This window comes from Saimiri boliviensis, chromosome 2 (genome assembly GCF_048565385.1).
Source record: "Saimiri boliviensis isolate mSaiBol1 chromosome 2, mSaiBol1.pri, whole genome shotgun sequence".
In the NCBI taxonomy this organism is placed as follows: Eukaryota; Metazoa; Chordata; class Mammalia; order Primates; family Cebidae; genus Saimiri; species Saimiri boliviensis.
In genome coordinates this window covers 15,380,201-15,395,495 of record NC_133450.1, presented here as the reverse complement: position 1 = coordinate 15,395,495, position 15,295 = coordinate 15,380,201, and the positions used below count along the sequence as shown (strand labels likewise).

The 15,295-nt window shown below is 43.1% G+C and overlaps 1 protein-coding gene across 6 annotated transcripts in view; it reads left to right on the top strand.

The window, feature by feature from the left end:
- Window positions 1-15,295, top strand: part of ZC3H14 (zinc finger CCCH-type containing 14) — a 52,324-nt gene that overhangs the window by 36,560 nt on the left and 469 nt on the right. For 2 of the 6 annotated variants that reach the window (XM_039468800.2, XM_039468798.2), the window contains 6 exons: window positions 4,815-4,974; window positions 5,732-5,949; window positions 10,744-10,864; window positions 12,712-12,848; window positions 13,157-13,245; window positions 14,664-14,770. In XM_039468800.2, coding sequence (XP_039324734.1) covers window positions 4,815-4,974; window positions 5,732-5,949; window positions 10,744-10,864; window positions 12,712-12,848; window positions 13,157-13,245; window positions 14,664-14,770 — 832 coding nt within the window. Of the gene's footprint in view, window positions 1-4,814; window positions 4,975-5,731; window positions 5,965-10,743; window positions 10,865-12,711; window positions 12,849-13,156; window positions 13,246-14,663; window positions 14,771-15,295 lie in introns of all 6 variants that reach the window. The other 4 variants (XM_039468799.2, XM_039468797.2, XM_074392857.1 and 1 more) reach the window with 2 other exon arrangements.

The window sequence follows — 15,295 nt, the reverse complement described above, 5'->3', positions numbered from 1 at the left end:
CATTAGAGACTGAGAATCATCTCAGTCCTGTTTCCCCTAAGTCTGTCCTTTGTGGGATGCTCTGGTTCCTTGGCCCCTCCCAGTTAGTCCCTTCCTAGATTTTCTTTCCCTTCAGTCAGGACTCCACAGTGAGTCACTTTGTTCCTGACCCTTCCCCAGCTTTCCATCTCAGAAAGTGTGCTATACCTTCTCAAGGGTCAGCCTCCACCAGAGCCCAGATCCCACTGGATTGGTGAGCACTGGCATGTCACTGCACTCCTCCGGCTTCATCCTCTGCCTCTTCTCTTCTGCCTGTGGAGGTGTTGAGACATTGCTCTCTCATCTCCCAGCAGTCTGTACTGCCTCCTACACAGGAGGCTTTGAAAAGGTTGGCAGCCAAGGTCTGTGTGTGGGACCCACTTCACCAGCTCTTGTGCATGTTCTTTTCTGTTTTGTTGTGCTTTTCATTGTATCCATAGCGCACGCAGTTTGAAACATCGAGTAGTGCTGTGATGCTTATGAATGACTGCAGTCTTTAGCTCCTATCACATTTTTTATTCTAAGAGCCCTTTGTTTCCTCATATTCTATTACTTTTTAAAAAACATACTGATTTTGTTTTATGTATGCAATACTTTTTGTTATTTCTCTGAGGATATGAAAGGTTGTTTTGACATTTTTCCCCCTCCCTGCTTGGTCTTGTTTTCTGTAAGTGTTCTGTTTTGGTTGTCTTTTATGCTGGAGGTTTCTCTCTGATGTTTGGGGATCCTAGGTGGTCTTACATTTAAGAGTGGAGCACTCAGAAGCTCACTGGTACTCTGGGTTCATGAGTTGGGGCATGGGTTGCTTTGACTTTTTATTTGAAAATAGATCCTGTGTTGGAAAGCGATTTCTCCTGCCTTTCTGGTTTGTGGGCACCCTGATGGCACTGCTTTTAAGTCTTTCCTCAGGCTGGTCAGCTTCTCCAGTAAAAGGTTTTTCAAGTAATAGCCTGGTAGTTAGAGTTCTGGGAGCTTAAGTGGGGATAGAAGGCTACGGGAGGCACCTTAGCATTAATTATTATGTAATGTTTATATAACCCTTCCCCCACCATTGTCAGTTCAGTACTTCTTTCATCATGGCTGGTGTCTCTTGATCCGGGGACTCTGTTGTTACCCTCTGAAGAGTCTAAAGCTCCACTTTCTCCAAGGGAGAATGCATGCAATGGGTAACGTTTCATCGGGAAATCGAATTGTCTTTAGAAATTTTTAACGGTGTACATCCAGTTGATTTTGTTGTAGCATCTTTCTGGCAGAGACCCTGATGACTTCATCCATAGGCCTCTTCTACGAGAATCTACAGGAAAGCACATCGCCCATCATCCCAGGTGTCTTCAGTGTAGAGGTCGGGATTGGTGTGGCAAGGGCCAAAACCAAGAAAACAGTGGCTGGGCGTGGTGGCTGATGCCTGTAATCCCAGCACTTTGGGAGGCCAAGGTGGGCAGATCACTTCAGGTCAGGAGTTCAAGACCAGCCTGGCCAACATGGCAAAATCTGATCTCTACTAAAACATACAAAAATTAGCCAGGCATGTAATCCCAGATACTCGGGAGACTGAGGCAGGAGCATCACTTGAACCCAGGAGATGGGAGGCTGCAGTGAGCTGAGCTCACACCACTACACTCCAGCCTGGGCAACAGAGCAAGACTGTCTCAAATAAAACAGTTACCTGGAATTAGAGTTGAAGAACGAACTGCTTCGCAGAGGGACACTTCCAGCACCTCTCTTTTGTCTGTCATCTCTCTCATTTCTTCCCAAGGTCCCTTTTACTGCCAGTTCCTCAGCCTTTGGAGAATCTTGTGGTCTGAATAGGATTGCTTCATTCTTGCCTTGGAATTCAGCTGTTACAGATCCCTTTAGTTCCTAATCATCTGTTTTCCACTTTCAAAATTTCTTTGTACACTTACTTTCTTAGTGAATTTTTAAAACATAAAACCCTTATTGACATTTTTGTGGGCTTTCAGGAGGGAACAAAAAGTAAATGCGTGGACTTAGCCTGTGGTCTTTTACTTACAAAATGTTACTTATTCCCTCTGGTGACCATGTGACCCAGGCTGCTGACTTTCAGCTTGCAGAGAGGTGTGTGGGAGGGCTAGGTCTGCTGTTGGTGCACAATTTCCTCAACCCTGGAGTGTGTTGCACTTGGCTTCCCATACTTTCTCCAAGCTTTGACCTTTTGGCTTCCAGGACTTCACTGTCTCTATTCTTCTCCTTCCCTTTCATTCTCATGTATCAGCTCCTCTCCTCCACTCCTCCTTAAAAGGTTAGCTTTGCTCTCTCCCACCTTCAGCATTATTTTCATCTCTTCTGTGTTCACCCAACCTGTAAACTAGGAGAACTCGTTCGTCTTAAAAAGTGCAGGGTGGCGGTAAGGAGTGAAGCTGCCCCCGGACCATTGTTTGGGCCCGTCTTTGATAGTAGTGAGACCTTGGTGAATCATTTAATAACTTGGAGCTGCGAACTGTCATCTATAACATGGGAGGAAAACTACTTTTTTTAGGCTTTGAGTGAGGATTCAATGAGAAATGGCCACCTAGGTATGTTAAACACTCTTCTGGCGCCTTCAGTTTAATCAGTGTCTTCTGTACCTCCACCTACAGGTCAAATCTGAATTTTCTACTTCCTCTTAAACCTGGAGAGTCACTTTAATAAATCTAACAGTGAAATTTATCTTTGTCCTCTTTCACTTTGCTCTTTTTCCTTTCCTAAGTTTCTCTCCCAGCTTTGTTTTCCACCTGTCTCCCTTTACCATCTGTGCTCCCGTTGCTGGGGAAGGCGGGCATGCCCCTTCCCAAGACGGAGTATGTCTTCTCTTCCTCTCAACTATATGGGACCAGGACAGATGGCGGAGAATCTTTTCATTCAGAGCCTCACCCTCTCTCCCTGCAACAACAGGTCAAGGACTCTGAGGACTCTGGTTCTTTCTTTCTTTCTTTTTTTTTTTTTTTTTTTGAGACGGAGTTTCGCTCTTGTTACCCAGGCTGGAGTGCAATGGCGCGATCTCGGCTCACCGCAACTTCCGCCTCCTGGGCTCAGGCAATTCTCCTGCCTCAGCCTCCTAAGTAGCTGGGATTACAGGCACGCGCCGCCACGCCCAGCTAGTTTTTTGTATTTTTAGTAGAGACGGGGTTTCACCATGTTGACCAGGATGGTCTCGATCTCTCGACCTCGTGATCCACCCGCCTCGGCCTCCCAAAGTGCTGGGATTACAGGCTTGAGCCACCGCACCTGGCCGACTCTGGTTCTTTCTTAACACTGTCTGTTTTTCTAAAAACCAATTTGATCAGGTCACTTCCCTACTTAGGAACCTCTCTTAATTTCTTTTTTCTTTGAGATGGGGTCTCCCTCTGTCACTCATGCTGGAGTGCAGTGGCACAACATGCTCATTGTAGCCTCGACCTCCTGGGACCAAGCACTTCAACCTCAGCCTCCCAGGTACCAGGTAGCTGGGACTACAGGCGTGTGCCGGCACACCCGGCTAATTTTTTTTTTTTTTTCCTGGTTGATGGGAGGTCTCACTATGTTGCCTAGGCGGGTCTCAAACTCCTGGGCTTATGGAATCCTTGTGCCGTGGCCTCCCAAAATGCTGGGGTTATAGATGTGAGCCACCACACCAGGCCTCTTGATTTCTTACTATGTAGAGACCAGAATCCAGAGTCACTGAGGCATAGAAGAACCTTTATTATATATGTCAGCCTTCCTTGCCGCTGAGCCCACCACACACACCCTTCCAGACATTCCACATTGTAGCCTTTCTCAGATACCTTAGGCCTTGTGAAAGTCCCTTTCCTTCCACGTGGGTTTTCTTCTGCTTCAAGTGCTGTGTTCGTGTCTCCGACTCTCTTCTCGTTTATTCCTGCTCGTTTCTTTACTGCCAACTTCAGATGTTCCTCCTTGGTAAGCTTTTCTTTGGTTCTTGGCGGGAGTGGACTGCTATGTATTCTCAGCACCTTGTTGGCATTCCTTTTGGATCATGCTGTTCTGAAATTGTATATGTGTCTATTTTTCTTTTTTTCTTGTGTACCTAGCTCGGTTCTTTTAGTTGTTCAGTAAATACTCAGTGAATGAATGTGAATGAATATCTTGTGAATTTTGGTCTCTAAGCTTTAAAATAAATTTTTTAACTTTAGTCTGTTGATGGCATATTGACAGGTCATCCATATCCATTCTGGGTTGTAGGTCTTGGCATATTTTATAAAATAGCCTTAAGCATATTGTAGATGATGTGAGCTTATGGGTTTTGCATTAAAGGCCAGTGTTTTTCTTGATACGCATGTGTAAGTGCCCATTCATCTTTGAGTTCCCTTTAAAAGTCCTTGGACTGCCACCAATTGGAAATTATGCCACTTGAATTCTTTTTATCAGGACATGATTCTTAGCTGTAAGTGGTACTGTGTGAGGTGAACAAACCAGATTTTTGAAAAGCGGTTCAGTAGTCTATTACAATTGTAGGGAGCCTTACGACTCAGATTATCCAGGTTTTTAGAAAAGACTGTTGTACTTTAAGGTATATTGTTAATACCTCATTAGATGCCTCACCTGAGAACCTTTCTCTGCTCTAGGTAGGGAGTGTTAATCAGAATCACTTGTACTATGCCCTGGAGGAAAGGGCTCTTTGAGTTCTTTGAAAACATGTTTGGAATAGAATTACAGCCCTATTTTCCTGAGTGGAACCAGTTGTAATTTTCCTTTGAAATAATTTGAATATATAAAAGATTGACGTTCTTCTCACATGTATGATGTTGGGAATGCAAGGTATATTCAAAAGTAAACATTTGTGGCCAATTTTTTTGGCTCAGATTACTATGACATGGAATCCATGGTCCATGCAGACACAAGATCATTTATTCTGAAGAAGCCAAAGCTGTCTGAGGAAATAGTAGTGGCACCAAACCAAGAGTCGGGGATGAAGACTGCAGATTCCCTTCGGGTACTTTCAGGACACCTTATGCAGACACGGTAGATGGTTTCTTTTTCTTGTGTAGTTAATTTGTGTGATTAGATAGTACAGGTTAACATTCATTTGCAGTTTCCCTCCTCCCCGCCCCAGCCCCTAGTGTAGAATCCTTTCAGTGATTCAGTAGTTAGCCTATATGAATAGTTAGCCAAATTCAGTTTTCAAGAATTTCAGTTCATCTTTCTTGTTCAGAAATCCATTAACCCACAAAATAGAGCTCAGTGTACGATTTAACTGTATTAAGATTCTTTTCTTTATGCAAAGCCAGGAAATGCAAGTTTAAAAGCCAACTGATTATAATCAGGAATCTGTCTAAAGGGAGTTGGCAGATCAGGTTTGGGTGATTTTTTTTTTTTCCTAAGAAAATTGATTCTATAAAAGAATAGACATACAGATCATGAATTAGCGTAAATGCTGCTGGCCCTTGTGTTCTGAACATTGATGCTAATTTTTTGGTTTATTTCCATGTTGACCCTATGAGGATCAAATGGGTAATGGGATCAGGCTTGAGGGGAGATTGTCCTTAGTGAGTGCAGGCCAGAGGGTCACTGGTGATGATGCCACTGTGACTGGCCTTGGTCATTGTGTGTTAGTAGGGAATGCCCCAGTGCTGCACCTGGAAGCCTTACCTAGTTTTTTTTTTTTAATTGAACCAAACACTAAGCAAGGGAGTGATAGTTCTACTGAAGAGCACTTGAGGGGGCTCAGCGTTTTGTGTTTGTTTCCCTAATTCTATGGTATTTTTTATCTGTCTGGCAGAGATCTTGTACAACCAGATAAACCTGCAAGTCCCAAGTTTATAGTGACGCTGGATGGTGTCCCCAGCCCCCCAGGATACATGTCAGATCAAGAGGAGGACATGTGCTTTGAAGGAATGAAACCCGTAAACCAAACTGCAGCCTCAAACAAGGGACTCAGAGGTCTCCTCCACCCACAGCAGTTGCACTTGCTGAGCAGGCAGCTTGAGGACCCAAATGGTAGCTTTTCCAACGGTGTGTTGAGAGCTCAGATTTTCAGGGTGCTGTCATTGCCAAGGGAATCTTTGACTTGTTTCTCTACCTTGAATGAATATTGGTTAAAGGCCTTGCTTTTATTTATATTCAGTAATGGCCATTTTTTCTCCTTCAGACAAAACCACCAATTACATTTCAGACTCTTTTTTCTGTGTCTGTTTCATAGGTGGGCTGTTACTCCAGTGCAAAAATGGAGTTCAGCCATGGAACCTAAGAGTCCTTTTCCTTATGCTGGCTAAAGGATGAACCATCATTCTTGATGCCTTGTTTACCTTTTTATTTTCCTCAGAAACTGTCCTGCCACGTTGCCCTTTTATTGGTAATAGTCTCTTGTAATTAACTTGAGAGAAAATTTAGACTTGCTGCTATTTCTACCTCAGTGAAATTTCCTTGAAAGGAGTTTCTCACTGACTCTGTCAGGTTACTTCTTGGAACTGTTTAAATTAATGTTGGAGAGTAATATTTAGCAGAACTCAGATGAACTTAATTCAGATAGCACCATGCTTTTAGGCAGGTGACAGTTTCTTATCACCGCTTCTTCTCTCACTGGGTATCAGTGGCAACACTGATCATTTTCATTCACGATAGAGAACGGTAATTATGTTCCTCATATCCTCTAAAATTTTCAGAAACACCTCTTCATTGGCAGGAGGGATAATTACTGAATCTTAAAAGTGTACAGATTCAGATGAAAAACAGTAATGGATTTTGAAACATTTCCTTGATTAGTCCTCTTCTTGGAAGATATTTCTATGAAAATGTATTGACTGCCTTTTTAGATCACTAAAAATAGACTTCAGAGGGAGATCATATGTTAGTGGAGCAATGACCCTTAGCTTTATTTTAACTGGATGTGTTTCCTGTGGACCAGTGATGTGGTGTCGTGGTTTTGATTAGTGGAGGGAGTTAAAAATCTGACCCTATCAACAGGAAGAAAAACTTAAAAATAGTAAAAGCTGCAGTAATTAGGCAGTACAGATTTCTTGACTCTGTATGTTTTGTCTAAAGAGAAAACTCCAGTGTTTTTACAACTCTTGATTTTTCATTTTGGTAGTTTAATTTTTTGGTCTGCTAGGATCTGATTTCGTTTTAAATATAGATGTCCATATGAGGCTTTATGGGGGGTATACATGTAGCAGCAGTGACACTGTAAATAACATGTTAGTAAACATTCTTGCCAGTGCTGTGGCCATTGTGCTGACACCTGTGATAAGTGGTAAGCCTCCTTTCCATTGCTTTGACTGGGGACTCAGTGATTTGCTGCTGCTCAAGGATGAAGCTTTCTAAGAATTAGAGACTCCCGTAGAACAGTTCTCAGCAGTCTCCAGCCTCTGTACCTCCTCCCTTGTGAGCAAGGAGTTTGAAACTGCAATTGCTTCTGGTTGGTTTTATGTTGGGTTGTTTCAAACAGCAACATCTGTTTCAACCTGCTGCCTTTTCATTCACCATCATATGGCAGCACAGATTTTATAGCCCCCCCCCCTTTTTTTTTTTTGAGATGGAGTCTCTCTCTGTCCCCTAGGCTAGGGTGGTACGATCTCAGCTCACTACAACCTCCACCTCCCGGGTTCAAGCCATTTTCCTGCCTCAGCCTCCTAAGTAGCTGGAATTACAGGCATGCACCATCATACCTGGCTAATTTTGGTTTAAGTAGAGATGGGGTTTCACCATGTTGGTCAGGCTGGTTTCAGGCTCCTGACCTCAAGTGATCTACCCACCTTAGCCTTCCCAGAGTGCTGGGATTACAAGCGTGAGCCACTGCGCCCAACCTATAGCTTTCAATAAAAAGTGAATTTGCCTCTTAAAATATGGACAGGAAAAGTTTTAATAGCTTACAAAGTCAGTGTCAGCCAGTGAAATGACTGATAGAAACATTATGACTTAATGTTTCTATCAGAAAGATCATTTCTTTGTAAAGTATTATTGTGATAATAAAGGTTCTTTGTAAAGTATTACATCGTTCCTGATTATCTAGCTACTTTACTTCCCAGTTAGGCTTCTCTTGGGTATTCTCTTAATCTTTTATTTGTACTGGGTTCTTGTGTATGTATTATAGTCTCCTGGGTGTAATTTATTATAGGAAAAAGGCAAGACACATTTACTTGGCAGGGATGACACAAAAAAAATTTGAAAGTCAGTGAAACTCCAATCATCTCAGATTTTCGTTGGAACTAAGAATATTCTTGTACCTTAGAACTAAAATGATTTTTTTTTTTTTTAATTGGAGACAGGGTCTCACTCCCATTGTCCAGGCTGGAGTTCAGTGGCGTAGTCAAGGCTCACTGCAGCCTCAGCCTCCCGGGCTCCAGTGATTCTCCCACCTCAGCCGCCTCAGTAGTTGGTCACTACAGATGCATATCACTGTGCCCGGCTAATTTTTTGTATTTTTAGTGGAGGCCGGGTTTCACCATGTTGCCCAGGCTGAGCTCAAGTAATCTGCCCACCTTGGCCTCCCATAGTGCTGGGATTACAGGCATGACCCACTGTGCCCAGTGGACTTTTACTATTTTTAAAGTAGCGTAGAAAATTGTATGTATCAGGCATTGTCATAATTGCTCTTTGATGCTGCTCCTATCTGGGCTGCATGACTGGATTTGTGTGCCTTGTTCTCCTATAATGAGGACAGAACGTGGGTCACTGGAACAGTAAGTACTTACAGTACTAGCTGCTGCTGCTATTACGATTGGTTGTGTGTTTTGTATTTTTTCCATTTAATCATCAGACTCTAAGGACATTAGTTTCTCTTTGTGTAGGTGAGGAAATGGAATTCAGAGAACTTAGCTGACATTTGCACAGTGTCTAGCTGAGGACTAGAGGAATATAGTTGAAGTGATACTTGCTTTTGTGAACATGAATGTGAACCATAATACATAATGCCCATGACGACATTTTGGGGGAGGTTAAGGTGTCTCACGCCACAAATTAGCAGCTGATTTTCACCTGTAGCTGTAATTTTACTTATTCAGTGTTTCGTGGGGTTTTTTTGGGTTTTTTTGTTTGTTTGTTTTATTTTGTTTTTTTTGAGTTGGAGTTTTGCTCTTGTTGCCCAGGCTGGAGTGTAATGGCGCAATCTTGGCTTACTTCAACCTCCACCTCCTGGGTTTAAGCGATTCGCCTGCCTCAGCCTCCCAAGTAGCTGGGATTACAGGCATGTGCCACCACACCCAGCTAATGTTTGTATCTTTAGTAGAGACGAGGTTTCCCCATGTTGGTCAGGCTGGTCTCGAACTCCTGACCTCAGGTGATTGACCTGCCTTGGCCTCCCGAAGTGTTGGGATTACAGGTGTGAGCCACCTTGCCCGGCAGTTGAGTGTTATTTGAATAAATTGCCAGCATTACGGTTTCAATGAAAGCAGATTTTTGGCTACTGAAACATGATAAAAATCTGGCAACGGGGGTCCGAATTGCCCTGTCACAGTAATTGAAGCTGTGATTGGACATGGCACAGGGAATGGGGTGGTACTTGCTTTCCAGGTTGCAGCTCCCCATCTGTCCCTTACTGGATTTATCGTCGTCAGCCCAGTCAGTCTTGCTGTGTTAGGGGAATTGCCCAGTCCCTGTAGGTGATGGCATTTGTGACCTCTTTGTAGGCAAAAATATTTCCCCCTTTTTAGACATTGCTGGCTGAGCACGGTGGCTCATACTTATAATCCCAGCACTTTGGGAGGCCGAGGTGGGTGGATTGCTTGAGTCCCAGAGTTTAAGACCAGCCTGAGCAACATGGTGAAACCCCTTTTCTACAAAAAATAGATAAAAATTAGCCAGATGTGGTGGCACATGCTACTTGGGTAGGAGCTGAGGTAGGAGGATCACTTGAGCCCGAGGATCACTTGAGGCAGAGGTTGCAGTGAGCTCAGATCATGCCATTGGCACACCGCTGCACTCAATCCTGGATGACAGAGCAGGACCCTGTTTGAAAAAAAAAAAAAAGTAAAAATAGACATTGCTGTGAGTTTAGCACCGAGACTTACCGCTCAGCAAGTGGAAATACTTTTTTGTATTTGGATCACTGATAATCTTGCTGGCATGTGAGAATTCACATTTCCTTATCACCTTACGTGTTTTCAGTTTTTAATTTTATTGGTTCCCGACTTAACATCTTCCCCTCTCTTTTAATTCAGCTGTGAATTAGTATTGAGAATTAGAATTGTTGGTGAAAACTTCGGCCTTAGCTGCAGAAGCACTATCCTCATTCCTGTTCACAGTGAGAACTATTGTCTCCTTCCTGCTGTCTTTCATAGGTTTCTGTTGCCAGTGTTAATCTTATTATTTGGGCTCACTTATTTATTTATTTATTTATTTATTTATTTATTTATTTATTTATTTATTTATTTATTTTGAGACAGAGTTTCGCTCTTGTTACCCAGGCTGGAGTGCAATGGCACGATCTCGGCTCACCGCAACCTCCGCCTCCTGGGTTCAAGCAATTCTCCTGCCTCAGCCTCCTGAGTAGCTGGGATTACAGGCACGCGCCACCATGCCCAGCTAATTTTTTTGTATCTTTAGTAGAGACGGGGTTTCACCATGTTGACCAGGATGGTCTCGATCGCTTGACCTCGTGATCCACCCGCCTCAGCCTCCCAAAGTGCTGGGATTACAGGCTTGAGCCACCGCGCCCGGCTTGGGCTCACTTATTTTACATGACTGTACATTTAAGGGAAGATTTGAAGACTGGGGCTTGAGGGAAATTTGTTGAAGGTGCTGTGTACTGAATTGATCATAATGAATGAAATACTGTTAATTCCTTTCTCTTTGTAGCTGAGATGAGTGAACTGAGTGTGCCACAGAAACCAGAAAAACTTTTGGAGCGCTGCAAGTACTGGCCTGCTTGTAAAAATGGGGATGAGTGTGCCTACCATCACCCCATCTCACCCTGCAAGTGAGTACCACCCCCATCTCACCCTGTAAGTACCATCTTCCCATCTCACCCTGCAAGTGAGTACCACCCCCCATCTCACCCTGCAAGTGAGTACCATCCTCCCATCTCACCCTGCAAGTGAGTACCACCCCCATCTCACCCTGCAAGTACCATCTTCCATCTCACCCTGCAAGTGAGTACCATCCTTCCATCTCACCCTACAAGTACCACCCCCATCTCACCCTGCAAGTACCACCTTCCAGCTCACCCTGTAAGTATCATCCTTCCATCTCACCTTACAAGTGAGTACCATCCCCCATCTCACCCTGCAAGTGAGTACCACCCCCCATCTCACCCTGCAAGTACCATCCTTCCATCTCACCCTATAAGTACCACCCCCCATCTCACCCTGTAAGTACCATCTTCCCATCTCATCCTGCAAGTGAGTACCACCCATCTCACTCTGCAGGTACCATCCTTCCATCTCACCCTGCAAGTGAGTACCACTCCCCATCTCACCCTGTACCATCTTCCCATCTCACCCTGCAAGTACCACCCCCCATCACACCCTGCAAGTACCATCCTTCCATCTCACCCTGCAAGTGAGTACCGTTCCCCCATCTCACCCTGAAAGTGGGTACCATCCCCCATCTCACCCTGCAAGTGAGTACTGTTCCCCCGTCTCACCCTGCAAATGAGTCATAGCCAGCTGATTTTGGCTTTCAGTTTAGTGTCTATATCTTATACCTTGTTTTGTTTTTCTTTTCTGTGGATGAGTTTTGAGTTTTATAACTAAATGCAGTGAGGATTACCATGGCCCTTTCCAGAGCAGTGTATTTCTTGTGTATGTGTGTCTGTTGAGAGGTGAGGGTGGGGGTCTTTCTTTGTGCCTCAGACCTGAGATACAGAAGAATTCTGTACATTTAAGGAGATAGGTGTATGATAACTGTCTCAGTTTGTATGCATTTTGGCCACACACACTATACACAGATTTTGAGGAGTTGAGGGAAAAGTTACTAATGGATAATGAAAATTTTGGACTTGTGTTAAATTTTTCCTTACAAGCTGGCTGGCTTAAGGTAATGAACTTTGTGAGATGTCTTTTAGGGGCTTTATTTTTCGGGAACAGGGGTCGTATGAATGGAATCTCCATTTTTAACTTCTCTTAAGAAACTATTTATGTTGGAATAATACAGCTGTACATATAAGGAGAATATGGGATGAGTCTTTTTGTAGCACAAAGCCTTGCATAGAGGATGTGTTTATTGTATTGAGTTCACTGCATAAAACATAGACCTTACTTATTAAGTGGTATGATTTTTATCACAAAAGCTTCCGTCTTTTCTGGTGGCTTGGCTTGAGTTAAAAGCCTATGTTTGTCACTCATGTTCTCACTCACAAGTGGTTGTTGAACAATGAGAACACATGGACACAGGGAGGGGAATATCACACACTGGGGACTGTTGGGAGGTAGGGAGGCTAGGGGAGGGATAGAAGGGGGTGGAGAGATTGGGAAGGGATAACATTAGGAGAAATACTTAATGTAGGTGACGGGGGGATGGAGGCAGCAAACCACCATGGCAAGTGTATACCTATGTAACAATCCTGCAAGATCTGCACATGTACCCCAGAACTTAAGTAAAATTAAAAAAAAAAAAATTATCTTTAAAAAAAAAGCCTGTATTTGTGTTATCCCAGGCTTTAGAATAAATGACTGTGTCCTATTTTGACAAATTGCTTCATTTTAAAATACTCTTTTTGTTGCTGTTGAATTTCTCAAAACAAGTGATGGGGAGTGTAAAGAGCCTTTATACAAAAAACTAATAATGCATTGAGAAGATTATGAAATACGCTTTTTTGTTTTGTAGAGCCTTCCCCAATTGTAAATTTGCTGAAAAATGTTTGTTTGTCCACCCAAATTGTAAATATGACGCAAAGTGTACGAAACCAGATTGTCCTTTCACTCATGTGAGTAGAAGAATTCCAGTACTGTCTCCAAAACCAGGTGAGTCACTTACTGTTCCAACTGCATTTGGGTAAAAAATGTAAAATGGCATCTTATGACTAAATGGAATTGAACAAACAAAAAGGTGGTTTTAGAAATAATTTTGGCAGGATCAGTTAATCCAATCAGTCTTTAAAGAGCAAGTGTGCCTATCTGTAGTACTCGGAAGTATTTTGACTCGTGAATATATAAACCTTACCATTCTAATTTAAAAATGGTTTTCACTTTCATAAAAAACATCAGTAGACTGCATTAAAAACTGCTTTTCCAGACAGATGGGGTCAGTCCCGGTTTTTATTTTGTTGCAGTCGCATCGCCAGCACCACCTTCCAGTAGTCAGCTCTGCCGCTACTTCCCAGCTTGTAAGAAGATGGAATGTCCCTTCTATCATCCAAAAGTAAGAACTTTTCCCAAAAATCAATTTAATGATAGTATCTCAAATTACTCACCTAACTTCTTTTTGTCAAGAGTTACTAGGTTGGTGCAAAAGTAATTGTGATTTTTGCCAGTAAAATCGATTAAGTTGTCCTTCACTGTCACTGAGTCTCCATCTGGCCCCTTAGGCCAAGAAACTGTTTAATGTTAGTATCCTAAGCACTCAGTAGGAAGAGGCATGTCTTTGCTAGTCACATTTTCCATTCTTCTCTGCATTTAAGCATGTGGGTGTTTTTTTTTTTTTGGTGGGGGCGAGGGGGCGGGTGTTGAACTTAATGCCAGAACTGAGATGATGAAATCCAGTAGGTACTGCTTAAAACCATCCAAACTTGGACTGATGGTTTTGTCTGTGTGCTAAAGATTGATGATGGTTAATGACTCTCCAGATGTTTAGTTGCTCAGAGTGAATTATCTCCTTCCCCTAGTAGCCTGAGGACTACATGAAAGGCCTTCACTTGCCCCATCTGTAACTGGGTGTAGGTGAGGTACAAGAGAAGAGTATAAAGGATAATTACTGCATCCGTTAGTTTATATGGTATGCTAAATTATCTTTGGAAATTTCACTTGCTGATTCTTTGACTAGAATTTTGTGTCTCAGGAGTAAGTTCATTTTTTCAAGGCTTCACTAGTATTAAAATGGTCATTATGGGCCGGGCGCGGTGGCTCAAGCCTGTAATCCCAGCACTTTGGGAGGCCGAGGTGAGTGGATCACAAGGTCGAGAGATCGAGACCAACCTGGTCAACATGGTGAAACCCCGTCTCTATTAAAAATACAAAAAATTAGCTGGGCATGGTGGCGCATGCCTGTAATCCCAGCTACTCAGGAGGCTGAGGCAGGAGAATTGCCTGAATCCAGGAGGCGGAGGTTGCGGTGAGCCAAGATCGCGCCATTGCACTCCAGCCTGGGTAACAAGAGCGAAACTCCCATCTCAAAAAAAAAAAAAAAAAAAAAAAAAAAAAAGGTCATTATGGATGGGATCTCGTACTTTGTTAATGGTTAGGTTGAGCTGGTTGTTGTCATCTTAAGTTGTATGTCGGCCAGCTGGGGTGGCTCAGTCCTGTTAGTACTTTGGGAGGTAGAGGCAGAAGTGGAAGGATCATTTGAGCCTGGGAGTTTGAAACAAGCCTAGGCAACATAGTGAAACCCCATCTCTTAAAAAAAATAACCAGGTGTGGTAGCACACACCTGTAGTCCCAGCTACTCAGGAGGCTGAGGTAAGAGGTCACCTCAGCCCAGGGTGGTGGAGGCTACAGTGAGCCATGATCATGCCAATGCACTCCAGCCTGGGTGACAGAGTGAGACCCTGTCTCAAATAATAAAAGTGTGTTTACTGATATTAGCCTTATGGGTGTTGTTGAAGCTCTGTTCTCTCTATTCAGCACTGTAGGTTTAATACTCAGTGTACGAGACCAGACTGTACATTCTACCATCCCACCATTAATGTACCACCACGACATGCCTTGAAATGGATTCGACCTCAAACCAGGTAAACATTAACAATAGTTTTTCTAATGTCATTTCAAATCTTTCTCTAATTTGTAGTTTCTTAATTTATAAGCACACAAAATGGGAAACTAGACTGTTAATTTGAATTTTTTTCTTTGCTCTTTAATTATACAAGGATCTTTTGGCAAAATAATTTACTACATGGGCTAAATTTTATGTTACCCGGTGGTTACTTTTTTAACCTAGAGATTATCTTGCTCTGTTGCCCAGGCTGGAGCACAGTTATGCTATCACAGCTCACTGCAGCTCAAACTCCTGGGTTCAAGCCATCCTCCCGCCTGAGACTCCCAAGTAGCTGGGACTACAAGTGCCTGCCACTACACCCAGCTAACTTTTTTTTTTTAAAGTAGGAATGGGGTCTTGAAATCCTGAGCTCAAGCAATATCCTCCCACCTTGGCTTCCCAAAGTACCAAGATTACAGGCATAAGCCACCATACCCAACCAGATTTTAACTTCTGATTATATACTACTGTAAGAATATACTAAGGCCCGTAAGAGTATATA